Source organism: Xenopus tropicalis, chromosome 2 (assembly GCF_000004195.4).
Source record: "Xenopus tropicalis strain Nigerian chromosome 2, UCB_Xtro_10.0, whole genome shotgun sequence".
Classification (NCBI taxonomy): Eukaryota; Metazoa; Chordata; class Amphibia; order Anura; family Pipidae; genus Xenopus; species Xenopus tropicalis.
In genome coordinates, this window is record NC_030678.2 from 174,274,383 (window position 1) to 174,289,877 (window position 15,495).

Sequence of the window (15,495 nt, forward strand, 5' to 3'; positions counted from 1 at the left end):
CCATTGGGGGGTCAGTAACAAGTTAACGGGGATTAGCAGCCTCATTGTTAGGGGGCAAGTCTCTGTCTAACCCTAGAACAATAGGGGCAAAAAGCCTCATTAACATTTTATAAACACGTAAATCACTGATTAAACACAAAGTTGAATTGATATCTTGTATATAAAGCCTTTTTGCCTCACATTTGCATTGTTATGGGAGTTTTAGCTTAATGAATGAGGCAATAATAACATTCTGAGTAAATATATTGTATACATTTTTATTTAAAGGAAAAGTAAAACCTCCCAGGCAAAATTTTAGTTTTAGCAGCAGCGCCCCCTCTGTTTAAAAGACAAATTCACAAAAGAGAAAATTCACAAAAACTGTTTGGTGAATACGGTGGAAAAACTGACAAATCTGTCTCTAATTTTATTCTGTTTCAGTATCACCCCTTTTGTGAATTCCCCCAATAGAGTCTGTGAGTGATGCAGTGGCACAGTTGGCTGTTGACTGGTTGCTAGGGTCCAAATTATCCTAGCAACCAGGCATTGATTTAAACGGGAGGCTGGATTATGAATAGGGGAGGGCTTTAATATAAATATATAAAGCAATAGTAGCAATAACAATACAACTGTATAGTGCATTTGTTATTTTAGATGTTGGGGTCAGTGACCCCTATTTAAAAGCTGGAGAGACAGGAAGCCGATCCAAGTATAAGCCGATCCGAATATAAGCCGAGGTACCTAATTCTACCTAAGAAAACTGGAAAAACTTATTGACTCGAGTATAAGCCTAGGGTGGGAAATGCAGCAGCTACTGCTAAAGCTGGCCATACACGCACCGATAATATCGTACAAAACCTCGTTTCGTACGATATTCGGTGCGTGTATGGCAAGTCGGTGAGTCAACCGATATCGCAGGAGGCTGCTGATATCGGTCGACTTGCCGATCGGCAGGGTTAAAAGATTTTGATCGGGCGCCATAGAAGGCACCTGAGCAAAATCTGCCTTCAGGGCTGAATCGGCAGAAGGAGGTAGAAATCCTATTGTTTCTCTCTCCTTATCTGCTGTTTCAGCCCTGAATGGTTAGTGGCTGATTGAACGATCTTTCGTGTGACCAGATCGCAAATCGCCACGTGTGTGGCCACCTTTAGTTTCAATAATTAATAAAGGGCACTCAGCGTGACCCCCTGTGAACTCTTCATAAATATAAAATGTTGGCAGCTGCAGAGTAGGGAAAGGTGGATGGAGCCTCAAATAATGAGCCTGGGGTATTTGGCAGGACAGCCTAAGCCCATGCAAAGAACATCAGGGAGAAGAAGGAAATATTGGTGCCGTGCCCCCCAGCAATGTACCCTTGGGCATCCCACGGCTTTACATTTTGCCCACTTGGGGGTGTCGATAAAATGGGCAAACCCTGATGACTGATTGGCTTGCTAATATAATGGCCACATACAATTCATATAAATACATTAGTGCAAGGGCTTTGCTTAAGGTGAACATGCGCTTTCATAGCTTTTGGCCTGCTGCTTAATGCTTTTATATATCATTAACCTCTTCTATGATTTCTAATACCCTATTTTATAGTGGAGGCTCATTATTCCTTATATATTTGCCAGTATAAAGCCCTGGTTCCTCTCCGATGATTCTAAATCTGTCACCCGAAAGTAACCCCTTTTTCACCTGTAACGGGCACACTATGGCATCGAGGCAGTTCATTGTCGCAGGGGCAGAACTCGGTCCGTTTGCCTGCTGGGCGGAGCCAGGTATCCCCCAATTTATAGATCCTCCCAGAGGAGCACACACACACAGAGCTGAGATAGAGACAATGAATTATTAATAATCAGCCCATCGGCGCGCACGCTGCACCACCCCCCCACGGGCTGAAGAACTCGGCTTATACTCATGTATATACAGTAATTCAAAAACTATAACAAAGAAAAAAACGAAGGCCAATTGCAAAGCTGCTTGGAATTAGCCATTCTATATCATAGTAAAAGTTAACTTAAAGGTGAACTACCCCTTTAGGAGATTCCCACACCTTGGGCCCGATTCACGAAAGTGCGTTAAATAAGCCACGATAATTAGCGCGCGATTCACCATAGTAATATCGCGTGTGTTAAGTCGCCATATCGCATGCGCTAGTTTTAACGCATGCGTTAATTTCCGCGCTGAAAAGAATACGATCGCATGATTCACTATAACTTAGACGCGCTAAATATCGCATTAGGCTATGCGAAAATTAACTCCTACTTCAGGCAGGCGAAAAATTATAGAAAAGTACAGTACTATAGCGGGGAATCTTTAGTCGGGATATTATACAGTACTATAGCGGGGAATCTTTAGTCGGGATATTATACAGTACTATAGCGGGGAATCTTTAGTCGGGATATTATACAGTACTATAGCGGGGAATCTTTAGTCGGGATATTATACAGTACTATAGCGGGGAATCTTTAGTCGCGATATTATACAGTACTATAGCGGGGAATCTTTAGTCGCGATATTATACAGTACTATAGCGGGGAGTCTTTAGTCGGGATATTATACAGTACGATAGCGGGGAATCTTTAGTCGGGATATTATACAGTACGATAGCGGGGAATCTATAGTCGCGATATTATACAGTACTATAGCGGGGAATCTTTAGTCGGGATATTATACAGTACTATAGCGGGGAATCTTTAGTCGCGATATTATACAGTACTATAGCGGGGAGTCTTTAGTCGGGATATTATACAGTACGATAGCGGGGAATCTTTAGTCGGGATATTATACAGTACTATAGCGGGGAGTCTTTAGTCGGGATATTATACAGTACGATAGCGGGGAATCTTTAGTCGGGATATTATACAGTACTATAGCGGGGAATCTTTAGTCGCGATATTATACAGTACTATAGCGGGGAGTCTTTAGTCGGGATATTATACAGTACGATAGCGGGGAATCTTTAGTCGGGATATTATACAGTACGATAGCGGGGAATCTATAGTCGCAATATTATACAGTACTATAGCGGGGAATCTTTAGTCGGGATATTATACAGTACTATAGCGGGGAATCTTTAGTCGGGATATTATACAGTACTATAGCGGGGAATCTTTAGTCGCGATATTATACAGTACTATAGCGGGGAGTCTTTAGTCGGGATATTATACAGTACTATAGCGGGGAATCTTTAGTCGCGATATTATACAGTACTATAGCGGGGAGTCTTTAGTCGGGATATTATACAGTACGATAGCGGGGAATCTTTAGTCGGGATATTATACAGTACTATAGCGGGGAATCTTTAGTCGCGATATTATACAGTACTATAGCGGGGAGTCTTTAGTCGGGATATTATACAGTACGATAGCGGGGAATCTTTAGTCGGGATATTATACAGTACGATAGCGGGGAATCTATAGTCGCGATATTATACAGTACTATAGCGGGGAGTCTTTAGTCAGGATATTATACAGTACGATAGTGGGGAATCTTTAGTCGGGATATTATACAGTACTCTAGCGGGGAATCTTTAGTCGGGATATTATACAGTACTATAGCGGGGAATCTTTAGTCGGGATATTATACAGTACGATAGCGGGGAATCTTTAGTCACGATATAATACAGTACTATAGCGGGTAATCTTTAGTCGCGATATTATACAGTACTATAGCGGGGAATCTTTAGTCGGGATATTATACAGTACGATAGCGGGGAATCTTTAGTCGGGATATTATACAGTACGATAGCGGGGAATCTTTAGTCACGATATAATACAGTACTATAGCGGGTAATCTTTAGTCGCGATATTATACAGTACTATAGCGGGGAATCTTTAGTCGGGATATTATACAGTACGATAGCGGGGAATCTATAGTCGCAATATTATACAGTACTATAGCGGGGAATCTTTAGTCGGGATATTATACAGTACTATAGCGGGGAATCTTTAGTCGGGATATTATACAGTACTATAGCGGGGAATCTTTAGTCGCGATATTATACAGTACTATAGCGGGGAGTCTTTAGTCGGGATATTATACAGTACGATAGCGGGGAATCTTTAGTCGGGATATTATACAGTACTATAGCGGGGAATCTTTAGTCGCGATATTATACAGTACTATAGCGGGGAGTCTTTAGTCGGGATATTATACAGTACGATAGCGGGGAATCTTTAGTCGGGATATTATACAGTACGATAGCGGGGAATCTATAGTCGCGATATTATACAGTACTATAGCGGGGAGTCTTTAGTCAGGATATTATACAGTACGATAGTGGGGAATCTTTAGTCGGGATATTATACAGTACTCTAGCGGGGAATCTTTAGTCGGGATATTATACAGTACTATAGCGGGGAATCTTTAGTCGGGATATTATACAGTACGATAGCGGGGAATCTTTAGTCACGATATAATACAGTACTATAGCGGGTAATCTTTAGTCGCGATATTATACAGTACTATAGCGGGGAATCTTTAGTCGGGATATTATACAGTACGATAGCGGGGAATCTTTAGTCGGGATATTATACAGTACGATAGCGGGGAATCTTTAGTCACGATATAATACAGTACTATAGCGGGTAATCTTTAGTCGCGATATTATACAGTACTATAGCGGGGAATCTTTAGTCGGGATATTATACAGTACTATAGCGGGGAATCTTTAGTCGGGATATTATACAGTACTATAGCGGGGAGTCTTTAGTCGCGATATTATACAGTACTATAGCGGTGAATCTTTAGTCGCGATATTATACAGTACTATAGCGGGGAATCTTTAGTCGGGATATTATACAGTACTATAGCGGGGAATCTTTAGTCGCGATATTATACAGTACTATAGCGGGGAATCTTTAGTCGCACAAAATACATTACCAGGTATAATAATTATAGAAAAGTACAGTAAATGAGCTTTTGCCAATAAAATATGGAATTTGCAGTGTTATTTATTCAAGTATGTGTTTCCCCTAGAGTGAAGCAGCCGCCAGTTTGCAGGGAAATGGGCATTATTAATACAGTAATTTTACGAAAGTATTGGCGTGTATGGCTAACATGGCGTGCTATCATTCGCGTGACTATTTATACACTATACAAGTGATGAAATGTTTTGCCAGGCATGGATTCGCAGCGAATATTTGGACGTGCGGCGAATTTTTTCATGTGTTTCGCAAAACAATCCGCCAATGGCAAAATGCATAAAAAAATTTGCCACGCGAAAATTCGCCACGCAAAAATTGACACAGGCTTCAAAAAATAATAGTCGCGGGCGGGGATATTATACAGTACTATAGCGGGGAATCTTTAGTCGCGATATTATACAGTACTATAGCGGGGAATCTTTAGTCGGGATATTATACAGTACTATAGCGGGGAATCTTTAGTCGGGATATTATACAGTACTATAGCGGGGAATCTTTAGTCGCGATATTATACAGTACTATAGCGGGGAATCTTTAGTCGGGATATTATACAGTACTATAGCGGGGAATCTTTAGTCACGATATAATACAGTACTATAGCGGGTAATCTTTAGTCGCGATATTATACAGTACTATAGCGGGGAATCTTTAGTCGGGATATTATACAGTAGTATAGCGGGGAATCTTTAGTCGGGATATTATACAGTACTATAGCGGGGAGTCTTTAGTCGGGATATTATACAGTACTATAGCGGGGAATCTTTAGTCGGGATATTATACAGTACTATAGCGGGGAATCTTTAGTCACAATATTATACAGTAGTATAGCGGGGAATCTTTAGTCGGGATATTATACAGTACTATAGCGGGGAATCTTTAGTCACAATATTATACAGTAGTATAGCGGGGTATCTTTAGTCGGGATATTATACAGTACTTTAGCGGGGAATCTTTAGTCACAATATTATAAAGTAGTATAGCGGGGAATCTTTAGTCGCGATATTATACAGTACTATAGCGGGGAAACTTTAGTCGGCATATTATACAGTACTATAGCGGGGAATCTTTAGTTGGGATATTATACAGTACTATAGCGGGGAATCTTTAGTCGGGATATTATACAGTACTATAGCGGGGAATCTTTAGTCGGGATATTATACAGTACTATAGCGGGGAATCTTTAGTCGGGATATTATACAGTACTATAGCGGGGAATCTTTAGTCGGGATATTATACAGTACTTTAGCGGGGAATCTTTAGTCGGGATATTATACAGTACTATAGCGGGGAATCTTTAGTCGGGATATTATACAGTACTATAGCGGGGAATCTTTAGTCGGGATATTATACAGTACTATAGCGGGGAATCTTTAGTCGGGATATTATACAGTACTATAGCGGGGAATCTTTAGTTGCGATACATTTTTGCCATTTCGGGGATCTTTCCAAAGATTTGCTAAATATTTAGTCGCACAAAATACATTACTAGGTATATTTTGGCGATTTCTTTGTCGCGACTTTGTAATCTAGCGACTTTTTGAAGCCTGTGTCAATTTTTGGACGTGCGGGGAATTTTCGCATGGCAATATATATTTTTATTGGTTTTTGGGGTTTTTTTTTTGCAAATAAACATTTATTCAGCACCTCTCTAGCACTCTGTGCCCTCCCAGGGCAAAATGTCGCCAGTTTTATGCTGTGATTGTCGCGTGCGTAATGTCGCGACAATCAGCGCATGCGATAAATAGCGTGCATGCGGAAAATACCACGCACGCTATTTATCGCGACAAACATGAAATACATGAAATACATGAAAAGCATGAAATACAGCGCGTAAAATAGCGCAAGTATGCTTATAGTGAATCGTGCGAAAAGTTGCGAAAATTAAGACGCAGTAAAATTTTTACTGCACGCTATAAATAGCGCATGTTAAATCACACTTTAGTGAATCAGGCCCAGTGTATCCATGAGTCCCATAGCCAATAGAATATGGAATTGTCTCAGTGTATCCATGTGTCCCATAGCCAATAGAATATGGAATAGTCTCAGTGTATCCATGTGTCCCATAGCCAATAGAATATGGAATTGTCTCAGTGTATCCATGAGTCCCATAGCCAATAGAATATGGAATAGTCTCAGTGTATCCATGTGTCCCATAGCCAATAGAATATGGAATTGTCTCAGTGTATCCATGTGTCCCATAGCCAATAGAATATGGAATAGTCTCAGTGTATCCATGTGTCCCATAGCCAATAGAATATGGAATAGTCTCAGTGTATCCATGTGTCCCATAGCCAATAGAATATGGAATAGTCTCAGTGTATCCATGAGTCCCATAGCCAATAGAATATGGAATAGTCTCAGTGTATCCATGTGTCCCATAGCCAATAGAATATGGAATAGTCTCAGTGTATCCATGAGTCCCATAGCCAATAGAATATGGAATTGTCTCAGTGTATCCATGTGTCCCATAGCCAATAGAATATGGAATAGTCTCAGTGTATCCATGAGTCCCATAGCCAATAGAATATGGAATAGTCTCAGTGTATCCATGTGTCCCATAGCCAATAGAATATGGAATAGTCTCAGTGTATCCATGTGTCCCATAGCCAATAAAGTATGGAATTGTCTCAGTGTATCCATGTTTCCCATAGCCAATAGAATATGGAATAGTCTCAGTGTATCCATGTGTCCCATAGCCAATAAAGTATGGAATTGTCTCAGTGTATCCATGTTTCCCATAGCCAATAGAATATGGAATAGTCTCAGTGTATCCATGAGTCCCATAGCCAATAAAGTATGGAATTGTCTCAGTGTATCCATGTTTCCCATAGCCAATAGAATATGAAATAGTCTCAGTGTATCCATGTGTCCCATAGCCAATAGAATATGGAATAGTCTCAGTGTATCCATGTGTCCCATAGCCAATAGAATATGGAATAGTCTCAGTGTATCCATGTGTCCCATAGCCAATAGAATATGGAATAGTCTCAGTGTATCCATGAGTCCCATAGCCAATAGAATATGGAATTGTCTCAGTGTATCCATGTGTCCCATAGCCAATAGAATATGGAATAGTCTCAGTGTATCCATGAGTCCCATAGCCAATAGAATATGGAATAGTCGCAGTGTATCCATGTGTCCCATAGCCAATAGAATATGCAATAGTCTCAGTGTATCCATGTGTCCCATAGCCAATAAAGTATGGAATTGTCTCAGTGTATCCATGTTTCCCATAGCCAATAGAATATGGAATAGTCTCAGTGTATCCATGTGTCCCATAGCCAATAAAGTATGGAATTGTCTCAGTGTATCCATGTTTCCCATAGCCAATAGAATATGAAATAGTCTCAGTGTATCCATGAGTCCCATAGCCAATAGAATATGGAATAGTCTCAGTGTATCCATGTGTCCCATAGCCAATAGAATATGGAATAGTCTCAGTGTAACAATGTTTCCCATAGCCAATAGAATATGGAATAGTCTCAGTGTATCCATGTGTCCCATAGCCAATAGAATATGGAATAGTCTCAGTGTATCCATGTATCCCATAGCCAATAGAATATGGAATAGTCTCAGTGTATCCATGTGTCCCATAGCCAATAGAATATGGAATTGTCTCAGTGTATCCATGTGTCCCATAGCCAATAGAATATGGAATTGTCTCAGTGTATCCATGTGTCCCATAGCCAATAGAATATGGAATTGTCTCAGTGTATCCATGTGTCCCATAGCCAATAGAATATGGAATAGTCTCAGTGTATCCATGTGTCCCATAGCCAATAGAATATGGAATTGTCTCAGTGTATCCATGTGTCCCATAGCCAATAGAATATGGAATAGTCTCAGTGTATCCATATGTCCCATAGCCAATAGAATATGGAATAGTCTCAGTGTATCCATGAGTCCCATAGCCAATAGAATATGGAATAGTCTCAGTGTATCCAAGGGGGGGTCACTATATATAAATATATAAGGGGGGGCAGTAATGAAATAGAGAAAGTACAGGGAAGAGCGACTAAGCTGATAAAGGGAATGGGCTCAGTTATGGGGAAAGGCTGGCCCAGTTGGGATTGGTTACACTGGGGGGGGGGGGGGCAGTTAAGGGGGGGGTCACTATATAGAAATATATAAGGGGGGGTCACTATATAGAAATATATAAGGGGGGGGGGCAGTAATGAAATAGAGAAAGTACAGAGAAGAGCGACTAAGCTGATAAAGGGAATGGGCTCAGTTATGGGGAAAGGCTGGCCCAGTTGGGATTGGTTACACTGGGGAAGGGGCAGTTAAGGGGGGGGGTCACTATATATAAATATATAAGGGGGGGCAGTAATGAAATAGAGAAAGTACAGAGAAGAGCGACTAAGCTGATAAAGGGAATGGGCTCAGTTATGGGGAAAGGCTGGCCCAGTTGGGATTGGTTACACTGGGGAAGGGGCAGTTAAGGGGGGGTTTCCTAGGAAAAGTATTGAATCATATCAGCAATTATTTGCCTCTTCCCAGCTTTCAAATGGGGGTCACTGACCCCGGCAGCCAAACCCTATTGCTCTGTGCGGCTCCAGTTTTATTGTTATTGTTACTTTTTATTCCTTATCTTTCTATTCAGCCCCTCCCCTATTCATATACCAGTCTCTCATCCAAACCACTCCCTGGTCGCTAAGGTAAATTAGACCCAAGCAACCAGATAACCAGAAAGCTGCTGAAGAATTTATGAAATAATTAAAAAAAACTACAAGTAATAAAAAAATGAAGACCAACTGCAAATTGTTTCTGAATATCACTCTCTACATCCTACTAAAAGTTAACTCAAAGGTGAACAATCGATTTAGGAGCCTTCTCCCTGCCGTCTCTCCTGGTTGGAGCAAAGATGCTGCTCTTGCTAACCAACTGACTCTCTCACTTTCCCAAAAAGTTCTATTACCCTTAGTATATGGAATTGTCACAAATCTCCCTTGTGTACCATAGCAAATAGTATATAGGAATGTCTCACCATTCTCATGAGTCCCGTAGCCCTTAGTATATGGACATATTTCACATTCCAATGTGTCCCACAGTCCATAGTATATAGAATTGTCTCAGTGTATCCATGTGTCCCATAGCCAATAGAATATGGAATAGTCTCAGTGTATCCATGTGTCCCATAGCCAATAGAATATGGAATAGTCTCAGTGTATCCATGTGTCCCATAGCCAATAGAATATGGAATAGTCTCAGTGTATCCATGAGTCCCATAGCCAATAGAATATGGAATTGTCTCAAATACCCATATTTGCCATAGGAAACAGTATCTAGAATTGTCTCCCCATTCCCATGAGTGCCACTGCAGTTAGTTATGGAATTGTCTCATGTGTCCCACAGTCCCTATATGTATATGTGTATTGTGAGAAGCCGCTTACTACTGAGAAGTGATCTGTAGTGATTTCCCTCAGGGCACCCAATCAGGGGGCTGGGAATGCATGCAGCCCCATCATTACACAGTCATACAAACATTATGGATTTAAATTCATTCCATAAGCTATTGGGTTTTATTAGAAGCAATAATAGTCAGCCAGTATCTAATAAATATGATTTTTTTCTACCATTATATAGATAATGGTCCCCATGGCTGCGTACAATCCCTACAGTATAATGTATTGCCCTCAACTTTTTTATGGTCACAGAACCCCTCAGTGACTTCTAATATCCTTATCATTTACAGTAGTGGGTACATTATCCCTTATAAAACATGAGTGATACTCAGAGTTCCCTGTATAACTCAGCCTGCAGCCTTGTGCCTTTATATGGGCACAGAACCCCTCAGTGACTGCTAATATCCTTATCATTTACAGTAGGGGGTACATTATCCCTTATAATACATGAGTGATACTCAGAGTTCCCTGTATAACTCAGCCTGCAGCCTTGTGCCTTTATATTGGCACAGAACCCCTCAGTGACTGCTAATATCCTTATCATTTACAGTAGGGGGTACATTATCCCTTATAATACATGAGTGATACTCAGAGTTCCCTGTATAACTCAGCCTGCAGCCTTGTGCCTTTATATGGGCACAGAACCCCTCAGTGACTGCTAATATCCTTATCATTTACAGTAGGGGGTACATCCCTTATAATACATGAGTGATACTCAGAGTTCCCTGTATAACTCAGCCTGCAGCCTTGTGCCTTTATATGGGGGGCACAGAACCCCTCAGTGACTGCTAATATCCTTATCATTTACAGTAGGGGGTACATTATCCCTTATAATACATGAGTGATACTCAGAGTTCCCTGTATAACTCAGCCTGCAGCCTTGTGCCTTTATATGGGGGGCACAGAACCCCTCAGTTTATGTATAAATAATAATATACTGGAAAGGAATGTTCTATGTATATAAACACCTTTATACATGTACAGGTAAGGGAAACAATATGGCAGCTCCCTCTCATATGTTTAGTACAAATACGCAGGGAAGTAATGTCTGTGCTCACAATATACCAAACACATATATGCATCTCACTATATGATAGAAACTACCTGGCTGTTACACTCACCCTATAAATACAAAATGGCATTTCCCAACTACAAGGGAAGACTTGCCCTTTGGTCGGAGGAAACATGGGGGCAGGTTAGTAATACAGAAGGAGTAAGTTCTGCACAAATCTATCCCAGATCTGGGATTTCATATTTGCGGATGAATCCGTCCCTGCAGCACGTGTACACAAGCTTCTTCCATGCCGCCACCTGGGAAAGGGAAAAAGTGACGGGAAGATGAGGATGAGTGGCCTTAATTACATGATATCATCCAAAGTCCAGCAATGGCGGCCGGTGGTCATTCAAGTCAATGGACGGTATTGTCATGTCATTACAGGGGCTTCTGGGAGTTGTAGTCAGAAACAGGTGGGAAGCTTCACACAGACCCTTTATGTATGTATGTATGTATAACTTTATTTATAAAGTGCCACAAGGGTACGCAGCGCTGTACAGTCTTAAAGAATACACAATTACACACAGGGAGGAGAAGTGTTATAATAAATAAATACAAGTGCCATGTGGTGTGAGACACAGTAGGAAGGGGGTCCCTGCCCCGTAGAGCTTACAATCTAAGCTCTACGATCTCTAGATCCTTCAAATAGTAGAATAATTTCCCAGCATTCCCTTGAAACAACTTTACATCGTTATATTACCTGGAACACGGGTTGTCTATTAGGCCCAGTGAGTTGCAGAACTTGTTCAGAACCCTTCAAGGGGATATAGCAGGTTCCATTACCTAATGGGAATATTATATATATATATATACATCAAATAGCTTCCACATCATGGTTACACACAGTGCCTATGTACTGATCCAAAAGGCTGCTGCACCAATCACAAAGGTGCTTCTTGCATAGGTGAAATATTAACCAATAACCATAATAACCGCAGTGCCAGGCTGGGGCAAAGGGGAACTCCAGCTCCAATACATATTGCTGCTATGTACAATTGTATTTTATAGTAGTCACAGCAAGTAGAAGTAGCTATATTCTATATGCTAGATTGTGATTGGCCCCCGATCACTCAGTGTAGGGGCCAGTATTACAGTTCAGAAGATTTGGATAAACCTTTGGATAACCTTTGAGTTAACTTTTAGTATGATGTAGAGAGTAATTGGTCTTCGTTTTTTATTACTGGTAGTTTTTGGATTATTTTACTTTTTGTTCCGCAGCTCTCCAGTTTGGAATTTCAGCCGTCGTCTGGTTGCTAGGGTCTAATTTACCTTAGCAACCAGGGAGTGGTTTTGAGAACTTGATTGATATATGAATAGCAGAGGGGCTGAATAGAAAGTAGGGATGCACCGAATCCCGGATTGTCTCAGAATATTACTCTCTACATCATACTAAAAGTTAACTCAAAGGTGAACAACCCCCTAATTTTAACCCTTCCCGATCCTAATTAGCATTCGGATTTGGCAGAATCCGTCAGGGTGGGTTCGGCCAAACCCAAAAAAGTGGGTTCGGTGCATCCCTAATAGAAAGATAACTAATAAAAATTAATAATAATAACAATAAAACTGGAGCCGCACAGAGCATCAGGTTTTGGCTGCCGGGGTCAGTGACCCCCATTTGAAAGCTGGAAAAAGAAGAGGGAGGCAAATAAATAAGAAAAACAATAAAAGATTAAAAAGTTGAAGAGTTGCTTAGCATTGGCCATTCTATAACATATTAAAAGTGAACCCAAAGATGAACTTCCCCTTTATTTAACCCACGCTATAACAGCTCCTACCATAACTGGCGACGTAGGTGTCTCTGAAGGGCACCAATGACAACACGGGGGTTTCTGACCAGGAAACGGTTTCTACTGCGCTTCTGAAATGGAAATAAATATTATATAATAATAATAATAATAATAATATTATTATTTTAATGATGAGCCCAGTTCCAGCGAGGCGGCTACTTACTTTGGGTTCCTGATATCTACATGGATTATGTTCCCATCGAGGCCCCCAGCCAGGACCCCCACACTGGAGATAAAGGTGCAGCAGTTAAAAGCATCAGAACCTTCAAAATCGAAAACCTGGATCAGAAGATAATATGTAATTTACTTACAGAGAAGCCGCTGAGGGAGTACAGGTATGGGATCCCTTATCCGGAAACCCGTTATCCAGAAAGTTCTGAATTACGGAAAGGCCATCTCCCATAGACTCCATTATAAGCAAATAATTCTGATTTTTAAAAATGATTTCCTTTTTCTTTGTAATAATAAAACAGTACCTGTACTTGATCCCATCTAAGATATAATTACCCCTTATTGGGGGCAGAACAGCCCTATTGGGTTTATTTAATGGTTAAATGATTCCCTTTTCTCTGTAATAATAAAACAGTACCTGTACTTGATCCCAACTAAGATATAATTACCCCTTATTGGGGGCAGAACAGCCCTATTGGGTTTATTTCATGGTTAAATGATTCCCTTTTCTCTGTAATAATAAAACAGTACCTGTACTTGATCCCAACTAAGATATAATTACCCCTTATTGGGGCAGAACAGCCCTATTGGGTTTATTTAATGGTTAAATGATTCCTTTTTCTCTGTAATAATAAAACAGTACCTGTACTTGATCCCAACTAAGATATAATTACCCCTTATTGGGGGCAGAACAGCCCTATTGGGTTTATTTAATGGTTAAATGATTCCCTTTTCTCTGTAATAATAAAACAGTACCTGTACTTGATCCCAACTAAGATATAATTACCCCTTATTGGGGCAGAACAGCCCTATTGGGTTTATTTCATGGTTAAATGATTCCCTTTTCTCTGTAATAATAAAACAGTACCTGTACTTGATCCCAACTAAGATATAATTACCCCTTATTGGGGCAGAACAGCCCTATTGGGTTTATTTAATATTTCAATCACCCCAATAATCTCCTTACTGTACACTCTATACTGTACATTCCTCTGCCCTCCCCCCCACCAAATTTTCTGGAAATGCTCTGTCTGCCTGTCTCCTTGTTGTACAATAGTCTGCCCCCCACCAGCCCCTTTACTATACATTATGCCCCTACCTAGCTGCTCAATAACCGCCTTAGGGTGAAGACACAGAGCTATTAGTAGCAGCTACTTGTCACTGCTACTAAAACAGACAATGCTGATTATTTACTAATAACTGTGTGTGTTTAGCAGAGGCAGTTCTCAGTATTGTCTATGGCAGGGCATATTCTAGAGTTTAGTAGCCCTGAGAAAGTAGCTGCTACTAGTAGCCCGGTGTGTCTTCACCCTTAGTGTGGGTGGAACAATGTATAGTAAGGAGATTGCTGCATTTACATCCAGGTCTCTACTCACTGATTGGCGGCTGTGCAGGCTCACTCCCTCCAATGACTTATCCTCTCGGGCCAGTACCACCAGCTTGCCTTCTGTTCCTACTTCCCTGTTACCTGGGAAATACAAACAGCTGCTACTCACAAGTTACAAGCTGTTGGACAATGCTTGCCTATGGCAGAGCTAGAGATCCTCAGCCGGAAGATCCCAGTGGCAGCTCTAGCTCTTAAAGGGCAACTTGATTTGTTTAAAAACCAGAACTTACTAGGAGTTTCCTTGGGAGAGCCCAGATTGACTGCGTTTCCAACCTCGGCCACAGCGATGGCGTTGATAGGAGAGTAGGAGTCATCGACCACAGCTATGCAGGCGCCTTGGGCAGAGTCCCATAACCGAGCCGTGCCGTCCTGCCCCGAGGAAATGACATTCTGTCCATCGGCCACAACAGCTATGTCCAGGATACCTGTAGGACACATTGCTTCATGGGTAACTGTATCACTGTATGGGCTTCCCACTTACTCATTGTAAATGGTAAATATATATAATATATGGTAGAAATGCCACTACTGCTCCATATTGCACCACAGTGGGGATCATTTATCAACACTGGGCACATTTGCCCTTGTGGCATTCATTGTTCTTCATGCAGCGGGCTTAAAAAAAAAAAAAGCCAATCTGATTGGTTGCTATGGGTAACTGCCCATGGGCAAATTTGCCCAGTGTTGATAAATGAGCCCCACTTGTGTCCTATCCAGAGGGTTTGAGCTCTCCATTATTGTGCATTGCTCAGCAGATGCAGGCAGAAAGGTCTATGTAAATACAGCGATAAGCACTCAG

At 41.1% G+C, this 15,495-nt stretch overlaps 1 protein-coding gene across 13 annotated transcripts in view; it reads right to left on the minus strand.

The window, feature by feature from the left end:
• Positions 1–31: 31 nt before the first annotated feature.
• Positions 32–15,495, minus strand: part of LOC100485515 (proteasomal ATPase-associated factor 1) — a 44,565-nt gene continuing 29,101 nt past the window's right edge. For 9 of the 13 annotated variants that reach the window (XM_031896312.1, XM_031896311.1, XM_031896305.1 and 6 more), the window contains 6 exons: positions 14,927–15,121; positions 14,686–14,777; positions 13,302–13,417; positions 13,127–13,209; positions 12,052–12,134; positions 11,248–11,608 (listed from right to left, as the gene is read on the minus strand). In XM_031896312.1, coding sequence (XP_031752172.1) covers positions 11,528–11,608; positions 12,052–12,134; positions 13,127–13,209; positions 13,302–13,417; positions 14,686–14,777; positions 14,927–15,121 — 650 coding nt within the window. In that variant the 3' untranslated portion in view covers positions 11,248–11,527. Of the gene's footprint in view, positions 73–1,659; positions 1,791–11,247; positions 11,609–12,051; positions 12,135–13,126; positions 13,210–13,301; positions 13,418–14,685; positions 14,778–14,926; positions 15,122–15,495 lie in introns of those variants that run through there. The other 4 variants (XR_004221077.1, XR_004221078.1, XM_031896306.1 and 1 more) reach the window with 4 other exon arrangements.